Source organism: Podarcis filfolensis (assembly GCF_964270895.1).
Source record: "Podarcis filfolensis genome assembly, chromosome: 2".
In the NCBI taxonomy this organism is placed as follows: domain Eukaryota; kingdom Metazoa; phylum Chordata; class Lepidosauria; order Squamata; family Lacertidae; genus Podarcis; species Podarcis filfolensis.
In genome coordinates, this window is record NC_139605.1 from 14782568 (window position 1) to 14802124 (window position 19557).

Here is a 19557-nt window from a genome sequence, read left to right on the forward strand (position 1 = left end):
CTTTCAAACCCTCTTGAGCCCTTTCTCTGATACTTTTTGGATGTAGTAAGAGAGAGCCACCACACGTGGTTATAAGGAAAGGCCATCTCTGACACGCTTCACTAGTACGAAAACAATGTAAGCAAATGTGTCTAAAGGGCAGACCATACAAGAACTAGTTTTGCCTTTGTCGTGCGCTCCAGAGATTGTTAGACTCCCAGCTCCCATCAACCCCAGCTAGCTAGCGTGGTCAGGGATGATGGGAGTTGTAGTCTGGCAAATAGGCTGTGTCGGCTTCGCCTGCTTCAAACACTTACGAATGGTATGAAGGGCTTTTTTAAAAAAGTAAATAGCAGGCCCTAACCCAGATCATACATCCCTGGTGGTTGTGGGAATTAGAAGGGCTTTTTGCTCCTTTGCTTCATTCTGGATCGGTGCCTACATGCCTGCTTTTGTTGCTCTGGAAGAAAAGCTAGAGCTCCCATCACACCCAGTGGAAACCTTTTCTTTCAGTGCAAATGACATTTGGCCTTATTTACCTTCCTCCCAGGATCCCAGCCTGCATTTGCACACATATATATCTCCTTATCCCTACTTGATTTTTTTAAAAAAAATCTAAAGGTAAAGGGACCCCTGACCATTAGGTCCAGTCATGACTGACTCTGGGGTTGCAGCGCTCGTCTCGCTTTATTGGCCAAGCGTCAATTTATCTAATGGCCAGTATTTATTTTTTAGTACTGTACATTGATTATTGCTTTCATTTTGTGGATCAATGGTCTCATTAGATAGTAAAATTCATGTTAAATTGCTGTTTTAGGGGTTGTTTTTAAAAGACTGAAACGGAGTAATCCATTCTGCATTACTTTCTATGGGAAAGCGTGCCTTGGTTTTAGGACACTTTGGTTTGGGAATGGACTTCTGGAATGGATAAAGTTTGGAAACCATGGTACCACTGTATATATCACAAAAGACCTGAATTCACCAACAATCTCTTTCCCAGGGGCACACACTTCTCAATACTTGGAGAATTGTGGCGCACTTAAAACATTCCAAAATCCACATTAGGGCAATGCCTTTTATAGGTCAGCTAAAATGTCACAAAATAGTGAGCAAGCCTTCAAGTTACTCAGAGCTCTTCTTCAGGTTTTTTTTTTAATTGGTTTTAATTCATTTTGCTACATCCAACATTAAAACAAGTGAAAAAATAAACATACATAACACATACATACAAAAAAGGAGTACATAAATAAAAGAAATAATAATTTAAAAAAACAAAAGAAAAAACATCTCCTAACATAAAACACCAACTAATTAACTTACATTAACTAAATAACTAAATAACACACAACATTAATTGACTTCCCTTCATCTCGGTTTCAGAATATATTATATGATTTTTTATCTGCAGTTTCTTTTCCTCAAAAGACTCTTTACGTCACAAGTGTTACGTCACACCTACTGTGATTTTTAGATTTTTTACCTCTGTTTCCATGTATGTCATAAATTTATTCCATTCTTTATTAAACTTTATGTCTTTTTGATTTCTTATTTTCTGTGTCATTTTTGCCAGTTCTAAATAATCAAATAGTTTGGTTTGCCATTCGTTTATAGTTGGGATTTTTGATGTCTTCCAATTCTGCTCTATTAGAGTTCTGGCAGCCACTGTCGCATACTGAAAGAGTGTTTGGTCTTCCTTTTTGATTTCCTCCCCAATTATCCCCAGCAGGTTTGATAGCAAATAAGGCGAGGTGGGAGGGAAGTTGGCTGATGATGAAGTCATGGAGTTTGCATCTTGGCTGGCCTGATAAAAGCACTGCCTTAGTATGGACTTTGGACTTTTATCTAATGGGCAAACACACCTACCTTTCCTTTTTATAATAATACCCCTCTTAAGAGTTGCTTTAATGTCCTAACTGTGACAAGTTTTCAAGCTTATGGTGCGTTTTTGCTTGAAAGCAGCTGCCGTAGGTTGGAAGAAAGGGTAGACTTTTTCGCTGAAACGGGCTGTGTGTGTGCAGAGGTGAGACCCGGCTGCTACATCATAGAAAGAAACTTGGCCTCCCTCATAGTCCAGGTACACGCCGACCTTCCACCACGACGATCCATTTTGAGGCTCGCTATCCTCCTCTGTTGGCTCCAGACACCAGATCTTGTCCGTCAGAGAAGTAGGATCCTTGCCTTTTTGCCTTGGGATGGACTCCAAGGCTACGCCAATCAACCAGTCTCCTTTGTTTTGCACCTCAACCTCCCAGTAGTGTCTTCCTGAATGGAACCCCTCTTTCCCCAGCACAACGGGAGAGTCCTGAAATATCGCTGGGTAGTTCAAGGGATTCTTAAGCAGCCCAAACGCCACACGATAGTTTTGCAATAAGAAAGTGTATTTGGGATGAGCAGTGCCGCAGTCCAGGGTGATTGGTTCTACTTCTGATAAGCAAAGGGAAAGAACAAGTTAAATAAAATTGGGGCATCCTACCTTAGCTCCATCCTAGGTTACCAAAAGGGAAAGAAACAAGTGGACGTGGGGGACTTTCTCTGGCTCTCATCTTACATTAAAAACGTAAGATGAGAGCTATTGTATTGGATCAGATTGTTATAAGGTGTGCGGTCTTTGTTGTTTTCTTCAGCTCGTAAGCCGCCTTGCGTATCGTACTATAGAAATACAAATTAAAAGTGAAATGAAATGAAATCTGGTGTTTAACATGTTAAAATGCAAGCTCCTAGCCCTCATGTTGGTGAATAGTCTGGAAATACAGTGAAGCAAAGTGTGTGATCCCTGCTTAGACGGAAGCTTTTCAAGAAATGGCAAAGTATCTTCTCTTCCTATATAGAAGCCAGTTCCAAACACAAATAAACATAATCAAGAAACAGAAGCCAGAGTGGAGATGTGCTGATAGGAACAGCCTTGGCCCTCTATGGATGGTGCTTCTCAGTGGCAAAGCACCTTTCCCCACATTATAGATGAATGGTTGCCGCTTGTAAACACAGCTGTACATTACAATGTCATCCCTCTGCTGAATCCTTGCAGAATGCAAGCTCTGCCTCCATGCACGTAAGCAAAACAACAACAAACCTCTGGTTATGTGAAACATATTCAATAAACACACAAGACGTAACTGGCTGTACTTTTGAAAAAATAATATATACTATTCATTGTATTGAATTGTAGATTTCAACAGAAGTAGCTCATAAAGTTCAACGAAAAAGTAGAAGACCCAGTGGATCAGTTCTATATCTAATCAGTTAATGCATAAGGTCCATATATGTGCAAGTGTCTATTCCACTTGTCTGTTCAGAGAGTCCAACAATCCACACAAAAGGTTGTCGCAGTTCCACAGAATCCTTTCACAGAGTCTAAGACAAGGATTTCCGGAATATTAGCCTTGTTTCGCCATCCTGGGCTCAATCAGTAGTATAAACTCATATATGATATCACAGGACAGTGAATTTTATAGCATAGCCTAAGGCTAATATTCCGGACATCTGATGGGAGGGTGTTCCATAGGGCGGGTGCCACTTCCGAGAAGGCCCTGTGCCTGGAACCGAGTGTCTGGGACTCTGAACAGCAGCACACCACAATACAACATTTTGTTCCTCTTGCCATGGCAAGTCAACAGATGTACCACAAATCTGTCTAATTCTCTTTGCAAGCAACCATTGCCACATCTTCAGCCATAGAATTCCATGTGTTAATCACATGTGGTACAAAGAATGGTTTTCTTTCGTCTGATCTGACATTACTCTCAATCATTCCTGAACTTCCTTTCAGTTACCTGTTCTGACGATGGATCTCATCTCGTTCCATGCTAGGTATTGCAGTGGACCCTTGAACTTGCCCAGGCAGAGTTCCCTGCAAACAACAGAGCGGTCAGCCTGGTTTCCTACGCCCTCAGCCTCCTTTTCAGCAGGGAGCCTAGTGGGAAGAGAAGCAGAATACCAGTTACAGCAAGTGGCCACCTGCTCTCACATATGAAACTAGCGGAAAGACACCATACTCACTTCTTCAGGAGCTTCTGGACACCCTGGGAAGGGGGAAAGAAGGTGAGATGGTTAGGAATCTTGAATCTCTCCTTTCATATCCTAGAAAATCACAGATTAAAATACACCCCGTCATCCACACTAATCTTGCCTTCCTCAAAGCCATTAGGTCCCACTGAATCGTGGAATGCTGGCTATCCTGTCTGCTAATTCTTCTGTGTTTTCTAAGGGGCCTCCTTTCAGCCCAACCATATCCCTTTGCCTTCCCAAAGACTGAAGGCACTCAAGCCTTTCCAATTTTCCTACCTGATTTGATAAGACACAGAGAGACGACTTCCCCCTCACAGAGGAGATTAGATTGACATGGAAACTGTTTTTCTCCAAGTCAGCTTCACGCACAATCACAGGATATTGTGGAATCCCATGGACAAGAATGATGAGGGTAGAGCCAATGGCAAGATTTCCTCATCTAGCGATTAATATTTCACCTGGGTAGACGAACACCTAGGTGGAGGGCTCCCGGCATACTAGTGCAACTCAAATATAAACACCAACAGCTGGGAAACATTGGCCTGCGAGCGCTCCAGTTGGAGAACAGCCTTTACCCAAGGTGTTGTGGATTTCGAAGACGCTCGAACTCAGGGCAAAAGGGAGAAATGGGCTAAGAGGAAGGCACACTTGGCAAATCCACACCGTGATCAACTCCTGCCCGGAAACCAATGTCCCCACTGTGGAAGGGCATGTGGATCCAGAATTGGCCTCCACAGTCACTTACGGACTCATTGTTAAAGCCGTGTTCATGGAAGACAATTTTACTCGTCTACGAGTGATCGCCAAAGAAGAAGAAGCAACTCAAGCTCCTGCTGCTCCAGAGAAGCAGTTCCTGCAGCACTAGCAGTATGTATGAAGGAGACAGGGCTGGAAATTGGGTTGGGGCCTGGTACCAAGTCAGACAAGTTGCTCAGACTGAGGAGCTAGCTTGGCTGCAAGTTTTATAGGGTTAATTCTTCCCACACTGGCTTTTGGGGTCCTAGAATCATAGAATTGTATAGTTGGAAGGGACCACGAGGGGCATCACTCCTCCTACGTTGACTCCACCTACCTAAATGCCAGTCCTTGCTCCGAAGAGTCTTGGCCCTCTCCCCGTTCTGAATCCTTAACCTATTCTGTGTGATTGCTTATAGACAGTGATGTGGGGCAGCCCAACTTCTAGCATGTTATCTTTCTGTGGAAAATTTGCCATTTCGTAAAAGCAGAGACATCACCTTGCCAACAAAGGTCCGTATAGTTAAAGCTATGGTTTTCCCAATAGTGACGTATGGAAGTGAGAGCTGGACCATAAAGAAGGCTGATCGCCGAAGAATGGATGCTTTTGAATTATGGTGCTGGAGGAGACTCTTGAGAGTCCCATGGACTGCAAGAAGATCAAACTTCTCCATTCTGAAGGAAATCAGCCCTGAGTGCTCACTGGAAGGACAGATCCTGAAGCTGAGGCGCCAGTACTTTGGCCACCTCATGAGAAGAGAAGACTCCTTGGAAAAGACCCTGATGCTGGGAAAGATGGCGGGCACAAGGAGAAGGGGACAACAGACAGGAGTGCCTGGCGTGCTCTGGTCCATGGGATAACGAAGTCAGACACGACTAAACGACTAAACAACAACAACAAAAGTTCATTACTAACAACGAAGGCAGTGTCAAAAGCTTTTAGCAAAGTAAACGCACCGATTTTAGATCACTTTGCTGACGCATCAAAATAAATTTCAATTGGAAATCAACAGCTGTCCAGTCCAAAATTTTCTGGGAAACCCTCAGCAATGGTTACACTAAAGAGGTGCCAAAGTTTTGGCCTCACCAGGAGGAAGGCAGCTAAATCCGTCTGTTCCATTTTGGCCTTTCCCTGGCTCATCATCTCTCTGGCTGCAAACAGGCCCTCCCGAATCTCCCAGAGATGTGCCATCATGTTCATGCGAGCAGCGTTTTCATCCTCATCCAGCTGGGCCAGTACTGCATCTTTCTTCCGGCTCAGGAATCGCTGCAACTCAGTGAACTCGTCTTCAATTGTCTTGCGAAGGGACTCAGCTGAGTTCTGCAATGGAAAGAAGTTCCACTGGGAGGTTTTTGTGGTGGTGGAAGTGAGAACCTAGTTACCCATTCAGTGAGAAGAAACAAATGAATCGAAACATACTGGTTTTTTTTTGCTCTATAAGACGCACCAGACCATAAGATGCACCTAGTTTTTGGAGGAGGAAAACAAGAAAAAAAATATTCTGAATCCCAGAAGCCAGAACAGCAAGAGGGGTAGCCACTTGCTGTCCTGGCTTATGGGATAGCTGTGTGCAGCCTCTCCCGGGCAGCGGGATGAAGGCTCCCCCTGCCCGGAAGAGGCTGCGCGGGGCTAAGCCAGAAGCCAGGACAGCAAGCAGCATTGCTGTGCACCGATCCCTCTTGCTCTCCTGGCTTCAGCGATAGCTGCGCAGCCTGCATTCGCTCCATAAGACACTTTTTAGGAGGGGAAAAGTGTGTCTTATAGAGCGAAAAATACGGTACCTTGTAAAAATGAGGGGTTGTTGCTAATCCAGGCCCCCTCATAAGCCCAATGTAATGGCTTTAGGGGTTGCTTGTGCGTAAGTTACCGCCGCTCTGGGCTAGGTTGCCTGGTTAAACCATTTCTCTCTGGACAGCCATCCCCTCCGTGGCTGCTCAGTCGCTGGCAGAATCCGTCAGTGGGCGTTTCTTGAACCTCTTCCAGCAAAGAAGTTCTTTGACGCCAAGTCGCCGCCTACTTTCCCTGCGCGGAAGTCTTCTGCGCAGGGTGGGTGTGGGCAGGGGAGGACCTGTGCTCTCCTCGCTGGTCTTCTGCGAAGAGTCCTGGAGCCTCCTCTCTGCTTCCCCCATCGGCCCCCCTCTATCCCTGGTGTTGCGCTGATTTTCTTCCCCAGCCGGAGACCTGCCTCTCTCCCTGCTTGGCCCCTCTCCAGCATCGCTGTGGAGCCTCGCCTCCTCCTCTAGTTCCGATGGCAGTTCCCTGACACCCAACTTGGCCACATCTCCATTTAATGGTCTCCTTGCTAGGTCCATACATGCTTTTCAGTGGCAGGCGATGGTGCCATCCTTCAGCTGGGAGCCAAGCTCAGCTCCCACCCATAGTGGGTGCCTGCCATTTTGAAGTAAACCTGATGTAAAATGAATTTTTCAGTTTTATACAGTCCAGGCAAGAAGATTTAGTAGGTCTATAGCAGGCATCCCCAACCTTCGGCCCTCCAGATGTTTTGGCCTACAACTTCCATGATCCCTAGCTAACAGGACCAGTGGTCAGGGATGATGGGAATTGTAGTCTCAAAACATCTGGAGGGCCGAAGTTTGGGGATGCCTGCTCTATAGGCAGGGACATTGCATTTTGGGTACTTAAAATGATGAGCAGCTGGGCTGGGAAATGATATATAATGAATTGAAAAGGATGTTCAAAATAACTTTAAAAAAAAACAACAACTCAGAAGCTTTTCTTTTGGGAATTATAGGGACAGAACTACCTAAATTGTATAGAAATTTATTTATGTATGCTACTACAGCAACAAGAATGTTACTTGCCCCAAAATGGAAAGAAGCAGAAGTCCCAGTAAAGGAAGAATGGATAAAAACACTTAAGGAATATGCAGAAATGGTGAAACTTACCGAAAAAATAAGAAATCAAGACAACAAATTTTTTATAAAAGAATGGAAATGATTTATTGAATATTTACAGATAAATTGTAAAGCGATAAAGACATTAGTAGGATTATTGTAATAACCTGCAGTTTTATTAGCGTATATGTTTACAGTCGATAATTAAATGAGCAAGTTACCATAAATGAATAAATTTAAGGAACCGCAGAAAGAGGGGGAAGTCAAATTTTGAAATGTTAAATGGATTGTAAAATTAATGAAATGTATAAATTTGAAATGTATACATAAAAATCAAGAAGAAGAAGAAGAAGAAGAAGAAGCAGCTGAGCAGCCACCATGGATGGGAGCTTAGTTTAGTCTAGGCTTCCTTAACCCTCCAGATGTTTTGGGCTACAATTCCCATCATCCCTGACCACTGGTCCTGCTAGCTAGCTATCATGGGAGTTGTAGGACTAAAACATCTGGAGGGCTGAGGTTGAGGAAGCCTGGTTTAGTCCCTTTTCAAAAGCGCCACTTTTGAAAAGAAGCTAAACTAAGCTCCCATCCATGGTGGCTGCTCACCATCTTAAGTACCCAAAATGCAATGTCCCTGCCTATAGACACAAGAACAGGCCTTTTCTGTAGTGTCTCTCCCTTTGTGGAATGCTCTCCCCAGGGAAGCTTGTCTGACTCCTTCATTGCATACCTTTAGGCACCAGGCAAAATAATAATAATAATGTCTATACCCAGGCCTTTGGCCTTTAACTATCTGTGGCCTTTTAGAAGTGGGTGGGGAGTTTTTAATGAATTATTTCCTTGGTTTTAATGTATCTATGTGGGCTTTTCAGTTTGGTTGTTAAGTCATTTTGGGTTGCCTTGGGCAAGATAAAGTGAATAAAAGAATATAAATAATAATAATAATAATAATAAGAAGAAGAAGAAGAAGAAGAAGAAGAAGAAGCAGCTGCAGCTGCTAGCAATTATTTCCTCTTACTCTCAAGGAACGTATGTTTTCTTCTTGACATCCTTCCTGTTGTTCTTGCTGTTTAATTCTGGTTTCCAGGCAACCCAGAACCTTGTCCAGCTTCCGCTAGGGGAGGAAGAAGAGTTTGTGAAATTAGGAAGGTCAGGTCCCCCAGCGTTGTTTTTCTCTGTTTCGTTTTATTATTTTTGTTCTACGTTCCAGGATTGCAGATATTCAATGAAGAGCAGGTTATAAATACTGCAAATAAATAAAATGCCACCTCCTTAACTTTTCTTCTCTGAACTAAATAGCCCTAAGTGTTGTAACCATTTCTCACAGAGAAGTTCCTCTATCCCCTTAAACATTTTGATTGCCCTTTTCTGAAACTTCCCTATACAGGACTGCCTTCAGATGTCTTCTAAAGGTTGTCTAGCTACTTATCTCCTTGGCTCGGCGGGGGGGGGGGGTCACATAACTCCATACCCTCCAACATTTCTCCCATGAAAATAGGGACGTTCTAAGGAAAAGTGAGGGACGCGGGTGGCGCTGTGGGTTAAACCACAGAGCCTAGGACTTGCTGATCAGAAGGTCGGCGGTTCGAATCCCCACGACGGGGTGAGCTCCCGTTGCTCGGTCCCAGCTCCTGCCAACCTAGCAGTTCGAAAGCACGTCAAAGTGCAAGTAGATCAATAGGTACCGCTCTGGCGGGAAGGTAAACGGCGTTTCCATGCGCTGCTGTGGTTCGCCAGAAGCAGCTTAGTCATGCTGGCCACATGACCCGGAAGCTGTACGCCGGCTCCCTCAGCCAATAAAGCGAGATGAGCGCTGCAACCCCAGAGTCAGTCATGACTGGACCTAATGGTCAGGGGTCCCTTTACCTTTACTTTAAGGAAAAGTGGGACATTCCGGGATCAAATTGGAAACCGGGACGGCTTCCGCAAATCCGGGACTGTCCCTGGGAAATAGGGACACATGGAGGGTTTATTATTATTTAATAACAAATAACGAGATGTCCATTTACACCACAAAGAACTCATAACCCACCTACTTTCAGCAGCCAGAAACATCATAACCAGACACTAGAGAGACCTGTCACGGGTAAGCATGGACCCATGGTACCAAATAGTATGGGAAACAGCCTTACTAGAAAAATTAACCAATAAACTGAAACTGACACGGGGACAAATAGATGAAGATGCCTTCACCCCAGTATGGCTCCCTTTTATCACATACACAGCCCAACAAGACAACGACAAAAATCCACCAACAGCCTACAAATCAATATGGCTAACCTGATCCAAAACACCCACCCACCCCACTCACACATGAAAACAAAGATCACCACAGCCAATCACAAACAAACAATCACACCCTAGGCCAACCCCAACCTCTCTCACCACCAAAGGAACACAAGTGAACAGCACAGAACCTGCACAAGCGACGCTGACACAAAACCCCACATACAGTGGTACCTCGAATTAAGTACTTAATTTGTTCTGGAGGTCCGTTCTTAACCTGAAACTGTTCTTAACCTGAGGCACCACTTTAGCTAACGGGGCCTCCCGCTGCCACTGCACAATTTCTGTTCTCATCCTGAAGCAAAGTTCTTAACCTGAAGCACTATTTCTGGGTTAGCGGAGTCTGTAACCTGAAGCGTATGTAACCCGAGGTACCACTGTACTTTTGTAAACCAAGAAAATCTTTAACAACAACAACAACAAATAAGGAGGAGTTACTTCCCCTTTCACAACACCGCCTGAATCAGCTGTTGGAGGGCAATTGCCTCACTTTACTTAAAGCACCCCCTCCTTCACAGTCTCACCTTGTAGGGCTCAGCAGCGTCTTTCAAGGAGCCGAACTTGTGTCCGGCGTGGGCAGGCGAATCCACACAGCACAAACAAACGGGGTCCTCATCGGTGAGGCAGAAGAGCTGCAAAGTGCGACCGTGTTTTGCGCAGAGCAACCCCTGATCAGCATCTGGGCTTTCGCTGTCTGTCGGCGTCTCTTCGTGATTTTCTTGGTCTTCCTGCGCTTTCTCCCTAACCTCTTGATCCTCTCTTGCCTTTTGGGCCAAGTTTCTCAGCAAGTGGCTGGGTGTGAAATGTCTGTCAGGACAGGGGGCCCGGCAGTCAGGGCAGCTAGGAGCTCCCCCTTGGCTGTCCCAGGAGGAGGTGATGCATTTCTGGCAGAAGCAATGCCCACATCTAAGCAGCACAGGCTCAGTAAACACGTTGAGGCAGACGGAACAAGTCAGATCTTGCTGAAAACCCTCGGCCATCTCTGCTGACAGCTAAGCAGCTGCTACAGATTGCAGAATCCAGTTTCGCTTTCTTTTCTCTAGTTCCTCCTTTTGCTTTTCTCGTTGCTTAAAGGAACCACACCTTAGAGGTGGAGCAAAGTGACCTTTGCTGTAGCAATTTGAGAACTTTGGAGTCTTTTGCAACAGCAAAGAGGCACTTCTCCCGCCCCCCCCCCCCGGGTTTAAAATGGTTAACTTCTGAAATCAGCTGAAATTTAGGTCATCTGTGTACTTTTAATGACCTTATGCAGCTCTCAGGTTGTTTTGAGTCTGCTGCTGCTTTTTTTGAGGGTGGGTGCTGAATTTTTATGCTGGGATTGGTTTACTGTTGTATGGTGCCATGCTTTTATAATTAAAATGTAACCCTTCTGTTGTCTGCAAGCCGATCAGAGAACAGTGTCATGGTGTGACATGGTTGGCATTCACCTGTCTCTGTTAATTAATAAAATTAACTAAGGGGACATGGGGTTTTTACATTATAGATACAGCCCTGCCATGCGCCAGCTTTGAGGCAGAATTAATTACTAAATAATACTGCGTTTTAAAGAGTTATTTTGTGTTATGTATTCAGTGGTCTCTGTTTGCCTGAGCTTAAGTCTGGACTAAGGATTCTGAGCCCACTACCATGTTCTGATTCGATACATGATATCCAATCACAGAACATTTCAGGATTTGGGCCTCTGCCATTGGCTTTTAAACTCCGAGTCATGATTCGCAGCTTGGAAGTTTAGACAGCCAATCACATTGGGAGTGGGAGTGGCCCAGGACTTCAGAAATGTATATAAGCAGTTGCTTTGCCCCTGTTGTCAGTTGTTATTTTGTACACAAGGAAGGAGTGATATGTACTTCAGGTGTCGAAATGTGCTGGATGACAGTAAGGATTCAAAACCATATTGCCCTTTACTAGACTTTTTAATCTTAGCACCCTGAAACTCCAGCCAAATTTCACTCACAACCTGGGTTAGCTAAAGGCATAGCTGTCAACTTACAGATTTGAAAATAAGGGACCAGCAGCCTCGAAAATAAGGGATCAGCAGCCAAAATAAGGAATTTTCCGGGCACAGGTATGTTCAACGTCTGAGCCCCTCCGAGTCAAAGGCAGAAAACCCAGCTAGCAGCCAAACGAAGCCTCAAGCGGTGGTTCCCACAGCGCAGCAACCCGGCAAAGGGGATGCAGCAAGGAAAACCACCGTCACCTCTCCGCTGGGAAGCGCTGAGCAAAGGTGAGTCCCCAGGCAACGTGGCCGATTTGATTGGCACAAGGCATGCAAGCTCCACCCCCCAGTCGTTCTTAGACTCCTTATTGGGTGAGCAACACAGCCAAGCAACACAGTTGGAGCCTCCCTCTTCCCTGGCCGGCAGGGAGGGAGGGAGAGGAGCTGCTTCCTTTGAAACCCAGGAAATTTAAGGGACATCATCAATAAGGGACAGCAGTGGGACACGGCGCTGGGATAAGGGAGTTTCCCGCCAAATAAGGGACGGTTGACAGCTATGGCTACAGGTGCAATCTGATCCCAGAGTTCCCCCAGTTGCACTTCTGGATGCTTGGACATTTTAGGCAATTAAAGAAACACATATTTGTCTTACTTTCTTCTAGTGAGACATCTACACAGGGCAGCCTCTTCTCAGTGGCTGCTTCCAGACTTGGAAGCTCCTGCCCTAGAGAAACGAAACTGTTTTCCTCCCTGCTGCCCTTCTGCCAACAGGTGAAGCCCTTGTTCCAACAGGTTTTTGGAAACAGACTGTTTTTAATGAAAAGGCTGCTGCTGTGCTGTTTTCATTGTAATTATTTCTACGGTTTTAATAGTGTTTCTAGCACTATGATTACTGCCCTGAAATTCTGAGATGAACTAACACAGTAGCAATAATAATTCTTTCTAGTCTAAATGAAAAAAATATATAGGCAAAGTTGACACCTGCAAACTGACCCAGTAATATCCAGAATTTCAGTATTGTCTCCAATCAGCAAATGAGGAGGGCTGGAGCTGAAAGACCCAAGTCGAAGTGCGAATGGAGCAAGAGTGTGCATTGCAATAGATACTGCGATCTTTCTGAGATATTGGGAGACTTGGGTGTCGGAATATTGTTTGTTTCCTCCTCCCTCCCTATCCCCTTTTCCTTGTGTGTTGTGTCTTTCGGTCTGTGTGCCTGTAGAAAGGGACCGTCTCAATTGACTATCACTCTGGTAGCCTTTCTGGTTGTAAAGCAGAATAAAAATGCTCTAGATATATAAACTGGCTTAAATCCAGTAAAAGCCAATATGCCGGGTCGCCTTCAAAATTCAGTAACACACTCATAGGTTTCAAAAATTATTGGTTTCCTACAAACAGCTTCATCTATTCATTGGTGTTATCCAAGGAAAGGGCTAAAGGAGAAGAGATTGGTAGAAACCCTCAATAGAAACACAATTATGTACAGTATTGCTAGATGAACAAAGCAACTTTATTGAGGATTGTTTGCAAAGGTACATAGTCGAATGCACCAAATACAGCTTTCCAGAAGTCTTCCCCCAAATGATGCAGCAGAGGAGGGATTCTGATATGCACTGACCTGTTCCACACCTCCTTGACTCATGAACGGATTGGACTTTAGCTATCCACTGGATTTTGATGTCGTTCTCAACTAAAAGAAATGTTATCAGACTGCATATCTGGAGAAAATATGTTGAGAAATGTGCTTATGTTGAGAGAAAAACATGTCCAAAAATACACTTTTAATTGGGAAGGCAGGGTGGATAAAAATTAATGATTTTTAAAATTTAAATTAGATTTTTAAAATAAAATGCCTTTGGAGGAAAAAGCTTTCTAAAGATATTTTTCTATATAAGTTACATTATAGTCCGAAGGCTATTCATCAGGAAATAAGGATTTGTTTTAAGTTTTTCATGTGTGCTAAAACTCTATGTTGTTGTTTTTTAATTGTTTAATCGCATCAGTTAACAAACATAGATACATATGCTATAATGTTATTGTTTTAGTTAAGTAAATTGTTATTGAGGAAATGATTTTTCTTCTTCCAATAAAGTACAGCAGAAAAGTTGTCCAAATATAAACAGCCAATTATGAAATTATTGTGGGGTTTAATAAGTTATCTGTCTATGCATTTCTAACAGTATAACCAAATCAGTAATATTTTTTATATAACTGTAAAAAACTACTCTGAAAATTTTTCATTCCAAAAATGAAATCTTCATCTGGTTGTAAATATTAAGATTATACCAGCAAGACAGAGACTTTCTGTTAAAAAGAAAAGATCTTACTGTCTAGTGATTTAAACCATGATTAATCATTTAAATTGATCTGATTTAAATCAAATCCACCCTGTGGAAGGTAATGCTAATGTGTGAGTGCAAACCCCATAGTGTGGGATGGTGGTTGTTGAAAGCGGATCTTGCAAAACAGCAGCGCAGGTGGAACATGTCCGATTCTGCACATTTTCTGGGATCTGCATTCCTCCAACTTGAAATTTCTTGCAACACGTCATTTTTGCCAGTTCCTGGTCTGCTCACACCGCCAGCACCTATGAACAAAGCGGGGGACAAGTGTCATTCATTTGTTATATAGGAAATAAAAGAGCTACATGCACACCAAACTCTTGCAAACAGGAGAGCTACCCCTTATCTCCAGGTGTGATGAACATTTCTTAGTCTGATCGCCACATTCCCTTCTGCTTCACCTGAGTGGTGGGGGAGAGAGGCAGAGGCAAAAGCGTGTGCAGCAACCAGTGTAAATATTACCTCTGTACCTTAAGCTCATAACCTCTATCCTCCATGCAGAAAAGGAAGAGGCAGTTGCAGAGCTCAAGGGCATATTCCAGCTAGGCAAACACTCTGGTTATAGGGCAAGGCAAGTGAAAAGAGTGGCCTGGGGAAAGCTCCAGAGAACATTTCATTTTTACTATAACCCTCACTGTCCTGTTTTGCTACAACATCCAAAGCAGTACAAACCAGAACCTTTGTTTGTTTAATATCCTGCCCTTCCTCCTGAAGGATTTTTTTAAAAAAAATATAAAACCAACCAATTCAATATAGAAAACAACAGAGAGCACTCTTCTCCAACAAATGTGAGGGATGATACTCCAAAACATCTGGAAGTCACCAATGTGCAGGGTGCAGAAGGTAAAAATCCCAGGAAAATAAAATTCTGTAAATGGAGAGAGACCGCATATCATGGCAGCCAGTCCCAACATAAAAGCCTCTTTTCTTTTTTTAAAAAAAGTCAAAAGGCAGGCTAGGAACACCTTAAACCAGGCATCCCCAAACTCAGACCTCCAGCTGTTTTTGGACTACAACTCCCATCACCCCTAGCTAACAGGACCAGTGGTGAATTGTAGTCCCAAAAACATCTGGAGGGCCGAGTTTGGGGATGCCTGCCTTAAACCAACCTTGGTTCTCCAGCTGTTTTGAGACTACAACTCCCATCATTCCTGACCACTGGTCTTGCTAGCTAGGGATGATGGGAGTAGTAGTTCAAAAGCAACCGGAGACCCACAGTTGGGAAACACTGCCATAAACGACCAAAACAAAACGCACGACAGATGAATTCAAATACATGGCATGCAGCACAGAAAACTGTAGGAACAGAGGATCCAGGAACAGGCCAGAGTGGGAGCCAGCCCTGTACAAAATAGCCTCCATCCCGATTAATCTGCCTCCAGTTCTTACGTGCCAACACATGGGAGAGTACAGGCACGCCTTTGTGGGAGGGTTCGCACACACAAATTTCTCAAGTCATCAGGAAGCTGAAAATGTAGTTGTCCCCTCTCGGGAGGTACCCACCCTCTCCCCAGAGCTGGCTGAACTGCTGTGACTTCACATCATGTTCTTAAACACCCTAAATAACTGGGTAGAGAGAGAGGTCAGTCGCAGAAAATCAGCATATCCTCCAGGCGCAATGTGAGGGGATGTCCAACCAAGCTGTAAGTCAGCAGTAGGGAACCTTTGGCCCATGAGTTTTCTGCCCAAAAGCCACACCCACTTGCCCCACATCTGATGTCATCCAATCACCTTCTAAATCCAGCCCGCGGATTTTTACATGAGTGGAATGTGTGCTTTTATTTAAAATGCATCTCTGGGTTATTTGTGGGGCATAGGAATTCGTTCAACCCCCCCCCCCAATATAGTCCGGCCCCCCACAAGGTCTGAGGGACAGCGGACCAGCCCCCTCTTATCAGGAAGTCCATTCCATGCGATATAGGAACAAGGCCTTTAATGTGGTGGCACCTACCCAGCCTTCAAATATGATAAGCCAGCTGATAAACCTTCGCGCTGCACAATTACCTTTCCAGAAAATGATGCAACTTGAAATGTCAAGAAGGCCAAAGCTCTTTTGAGCCAGACGATGGGGTCTACACCAGCTTTTCCCAACCTGCTGCCTCCCAGATGCTGTTTGCGACTCCCATAACCCTCAACCATTGGTTCTGCTAGCTGGATGGGAGATCACAGCGTCGTATACTCGGAAGGGACCCTGTGGGTCATCTAGTCCAACCCCCGGCGATGCAGGAATCTGAGATAAAGTATCCCTGACAAAGACGGCCATCAAACCTCTGCTTTAAGAACCTCCAAGGGTGGAGAGCCCACCACCTCCTGAGGGAGTCTGTTCCACTGTCAAACAGCTCTTACTGTCAAGTCATTTGAATCCACTGGTTCGGGTCCCACCTTCCGGAGCAGGAGAAAACAATCTTCCTCCATTTTCCATGTGGCAGCCCTTCAGGTATTTGAAGATTGGCTATCATCTCTCCTCCCAGTCCGACAGCATCCGGAGAACACCAGGTTGGGGGACGCTGATCTTACGCTTAACTGTCTGAAACTCTCCAAGGTTACAGAACAGGTATCTTTCCTAGCCCTTACCTGGAGAGCTGCCCTTACCTGGGACCTTTCGCGTTTGGTTCAAAAAAAGCACGTGCTCTCCCCACCGAGCTAGGCAGGGCGGAAGAGGCAAGCGCACATCCGCAAGGCTCAGGTTACCTAGGCAGGTCTGTGCCGTGGCGCTCGGCAGCCAAAACCAGCCTCGGAGGCGCGCGTTTAAAAAAGAGCCAAGCCGCGAGTCCTCATGAAACTTTCCGATCCCTCCATCTACTAACACGGCATCTCTCTCTCTCTCTCTCTCTCTCTCTCTCTCTCTCTCTCCGTATAACTGCTAAAGGAGCAGGAGCGCTGCTAAACAGTAAGAGGTGGCGAGATCCCAACCGGGAAAACCAGCTGCGCCCTAAGCACTTGGGGCTCACCCAGCAACCTCGCAGATCCATCCCGGTGGTGCCCTTACCTGCCCGATCCGCTAAATTAAGGGGGCTTAAAGTTAGCCTAACAAGCCTCCAGTGCAAGATTCCTTGGGAGGCGCCCCAGGCCCCCACCATCCCCAACTGCGCGCCCGCCCGCCCGCCCGGCGCATTACCCGATCCGTGGCAAGTCTCCCGCGCAAGGATGGTGACGGATTCCCCCCTTTGCCAATATACACACCGAGATCGAAGCGCCGAAAGTGCAGCCTCCCGCTCCTCCTCCATGGCTGGGGCTGCAAAGCATGCTGGGGATCCTCTTAGCATGCCCAAATTGAATCGCCTCCGCTCTCATTGGCTGCCAGATCCCGGAATCGAGGTGGGGGAGGGGGAGGGGGAGGGGGGCGGAGCTGATGCGTCCGCACGGCTTCTTTCCCCGCAATGGAGTAGGGGCGCGTGCCCGAAGCGCGTTCACTGCGAAGGAGTGCGCACCGCAGAAGCTCAGAACTGTGCAGGGGTCCCGAGAGTCATCTAGACCGACCCCCTACAATGCAGGAATCTCAAGGAGATCACGCACGACACGTGGCCACCCAACCTCTGCTTGAAAACCCCCGAGGAAGGAGAGGCTGTCGCCCTTCCAGGAAATCGGTTTCACTGTGTTTTTCCTGATGTTTAGTCGGAATCGCTTTTGTCACTTGGATCCGTATTTGAACTGGACCAGCCGTGGCAGGTCTGTTGCAGCAAAAGCCTCTGAGCCTTGCGGAATGGGCGCTATCAATTGCCTTTAATGCTATTAATGGCCACTTCCTGAATTTCTTTTACCTCTGACCCCAACGTTTATAATTCACCCAGCCACGTGTGTATCCTGTATATCTGAATCATCTGATTCAGTACACTCGCTAGCCTGCAATAATATAATAATATTTTTCCCCAACCCCAATTTTATTCCCACAACAACCCTGTGAGGTAGGCTGAGAAACGGTGACTGGCCCAAGTTCCCGAAGTGAGCTACATGCTGAGAGGAGATTTGAACCCTGGTCTCCCAGGGCCTAGTCCAGCACTCTAACCACTATGCCACACTGATGTAGTAATCCATTTGTTTATTTTATCAATAAATATATATTTTTAATAATAAATATCTGCACTGTATCAGAGCGGCTGGGGAAACCCAGCCAGATGGGCAGGGTATAAATAAATAAAGGTAAAGGGACCCCTAAACATTAGGTCCAGTTGCGGAAGACTCTGGGGTTGCAGCGTTCATCTCGCTTTATTGGCCGAGGGAGGCAGTGTACAGCTTCCGGGTCATGTGGCCAGCATGACTAAGCCGCTTCTGACGAATCAGAGCAGCGCACGGAAACGCCGTTTACCTTCCGGCTGGAGCGGTACCTATTTATCTTCTTGCACTTTGACATGCTTTCGAACTGCTAGGTTGGCAGGAGCAGGGACCGAGCAACGGGAGCTCACCCCATCGCAGGGATTCGAACCACCGACCTTCTGATCGGCATGTCCTAGGCTCTGTGGTTTAACCCACAGCGCCACCTGCGTCCCAATAACAATAATTAGATGGATTTAGGACTGGCCCATTGATGGCTAATGTTGTTGCCTCCAGTTTGACTTGCAAAGTTCAGTCCTCAAGGCGTCTGAAGCCTCGTCAGCTCCTTGGCTAAAATGGGAAGGGGTTCTCTTAAATTCCACCACATAAATACACAAAGCCAGGGGGCTTTGAAATGAGACTCCCTGATTGGCTGCTTCGCTTAGCAACCAACTGTTCCATCCCCTCTGCATTTTTTGCTGCTTTTTGTTTGTAAGGCTCTCCCCGCTGTCCCCCTGTTATTCTTTCATTACTTGAATAACTCAGTTTCTCTTGAGCCTTCATTTCCTTTGTCCCAGATCTGGGCAAGGCCAGCTGCACCCACTCTGAATTTTGATATTGCTTTAACATTGCTTCAGGGAGATTCTTAACAAAAAAAAAAAAAAAAGAAATGAGACTCATCTGGGCATGGGCTTTTATTGTACATACTCAAATTGCTAAAAGTCCTGGTCTGAACCTCTTCCCCACGTTTCTCCCCTCTGAAGAAGAACAGTTGTGTCCTCCTCACAACCTTGGCATTGAAACCTCTCGTTGTTGAAATCCACAGTCTTTGCTGAAAGTGTTGCAGTGCAATTCTGCTTGTCTGGAGGCTGATAGGTTTGCATGGGAAAGAGGAGAGAGAGAGAGAGGAACTCCCAAATTTCCTAGGCTGTCCTTTAACCTGTACTCGTTAAACTGACTGTGGACCTAATTTCCTCCCTTTTTCCTGTGTCTCTCCTGCTAAGAAGAGCAGACATGGCTCTTTGTATCTCTGCCTTTAAGTTGGTTAGCACTAGCAACTAATGACATTAGCTTTCTTATCTTCCTAAACTCACAGTGTGATTGCGTTCAGTGATGTGCTGCTGCTTCAAGGACTCAATTGTTAACTTCTGGTGCTGCATTTAAGTCCAAATG

The 19557-nt window shown here is 45.4% G+C and overlaps 1 protein-coding gene across 1 annotated transcript; it reads right to left on the reverse strand.

The window, feature by feature from the left end:
* Window positions 1-1888: 1888 nt before the first annotated feature.
* LOC310756892 (zinc-binding protein A33-like) lies at window positions 1889-10926 on the reverse strand (the record flags this gene model as incomplete). Its single annotated transcript, XM_083601817.1, has 6 exons — window positions 10383-10926; window positions 8591-8686; window positions 5807-6040; window positions 3976-3998; window positions 3750-3889; window positions 1889-2403 (listed from the first exon to the last, which is right to left on the reverse strand). Exons 1-6 carry the CDS (start codon window positions 10836-10838, stop codon window positions 1889-1891), a joined length of 1464 nt encoding a protein of 487 aa, XP_083457943.1. The 5' UTR covers window positions 10839-10926.
* Between the last annotated feature and the right edge of the window lie 8631 nt (window positions 10927-19557).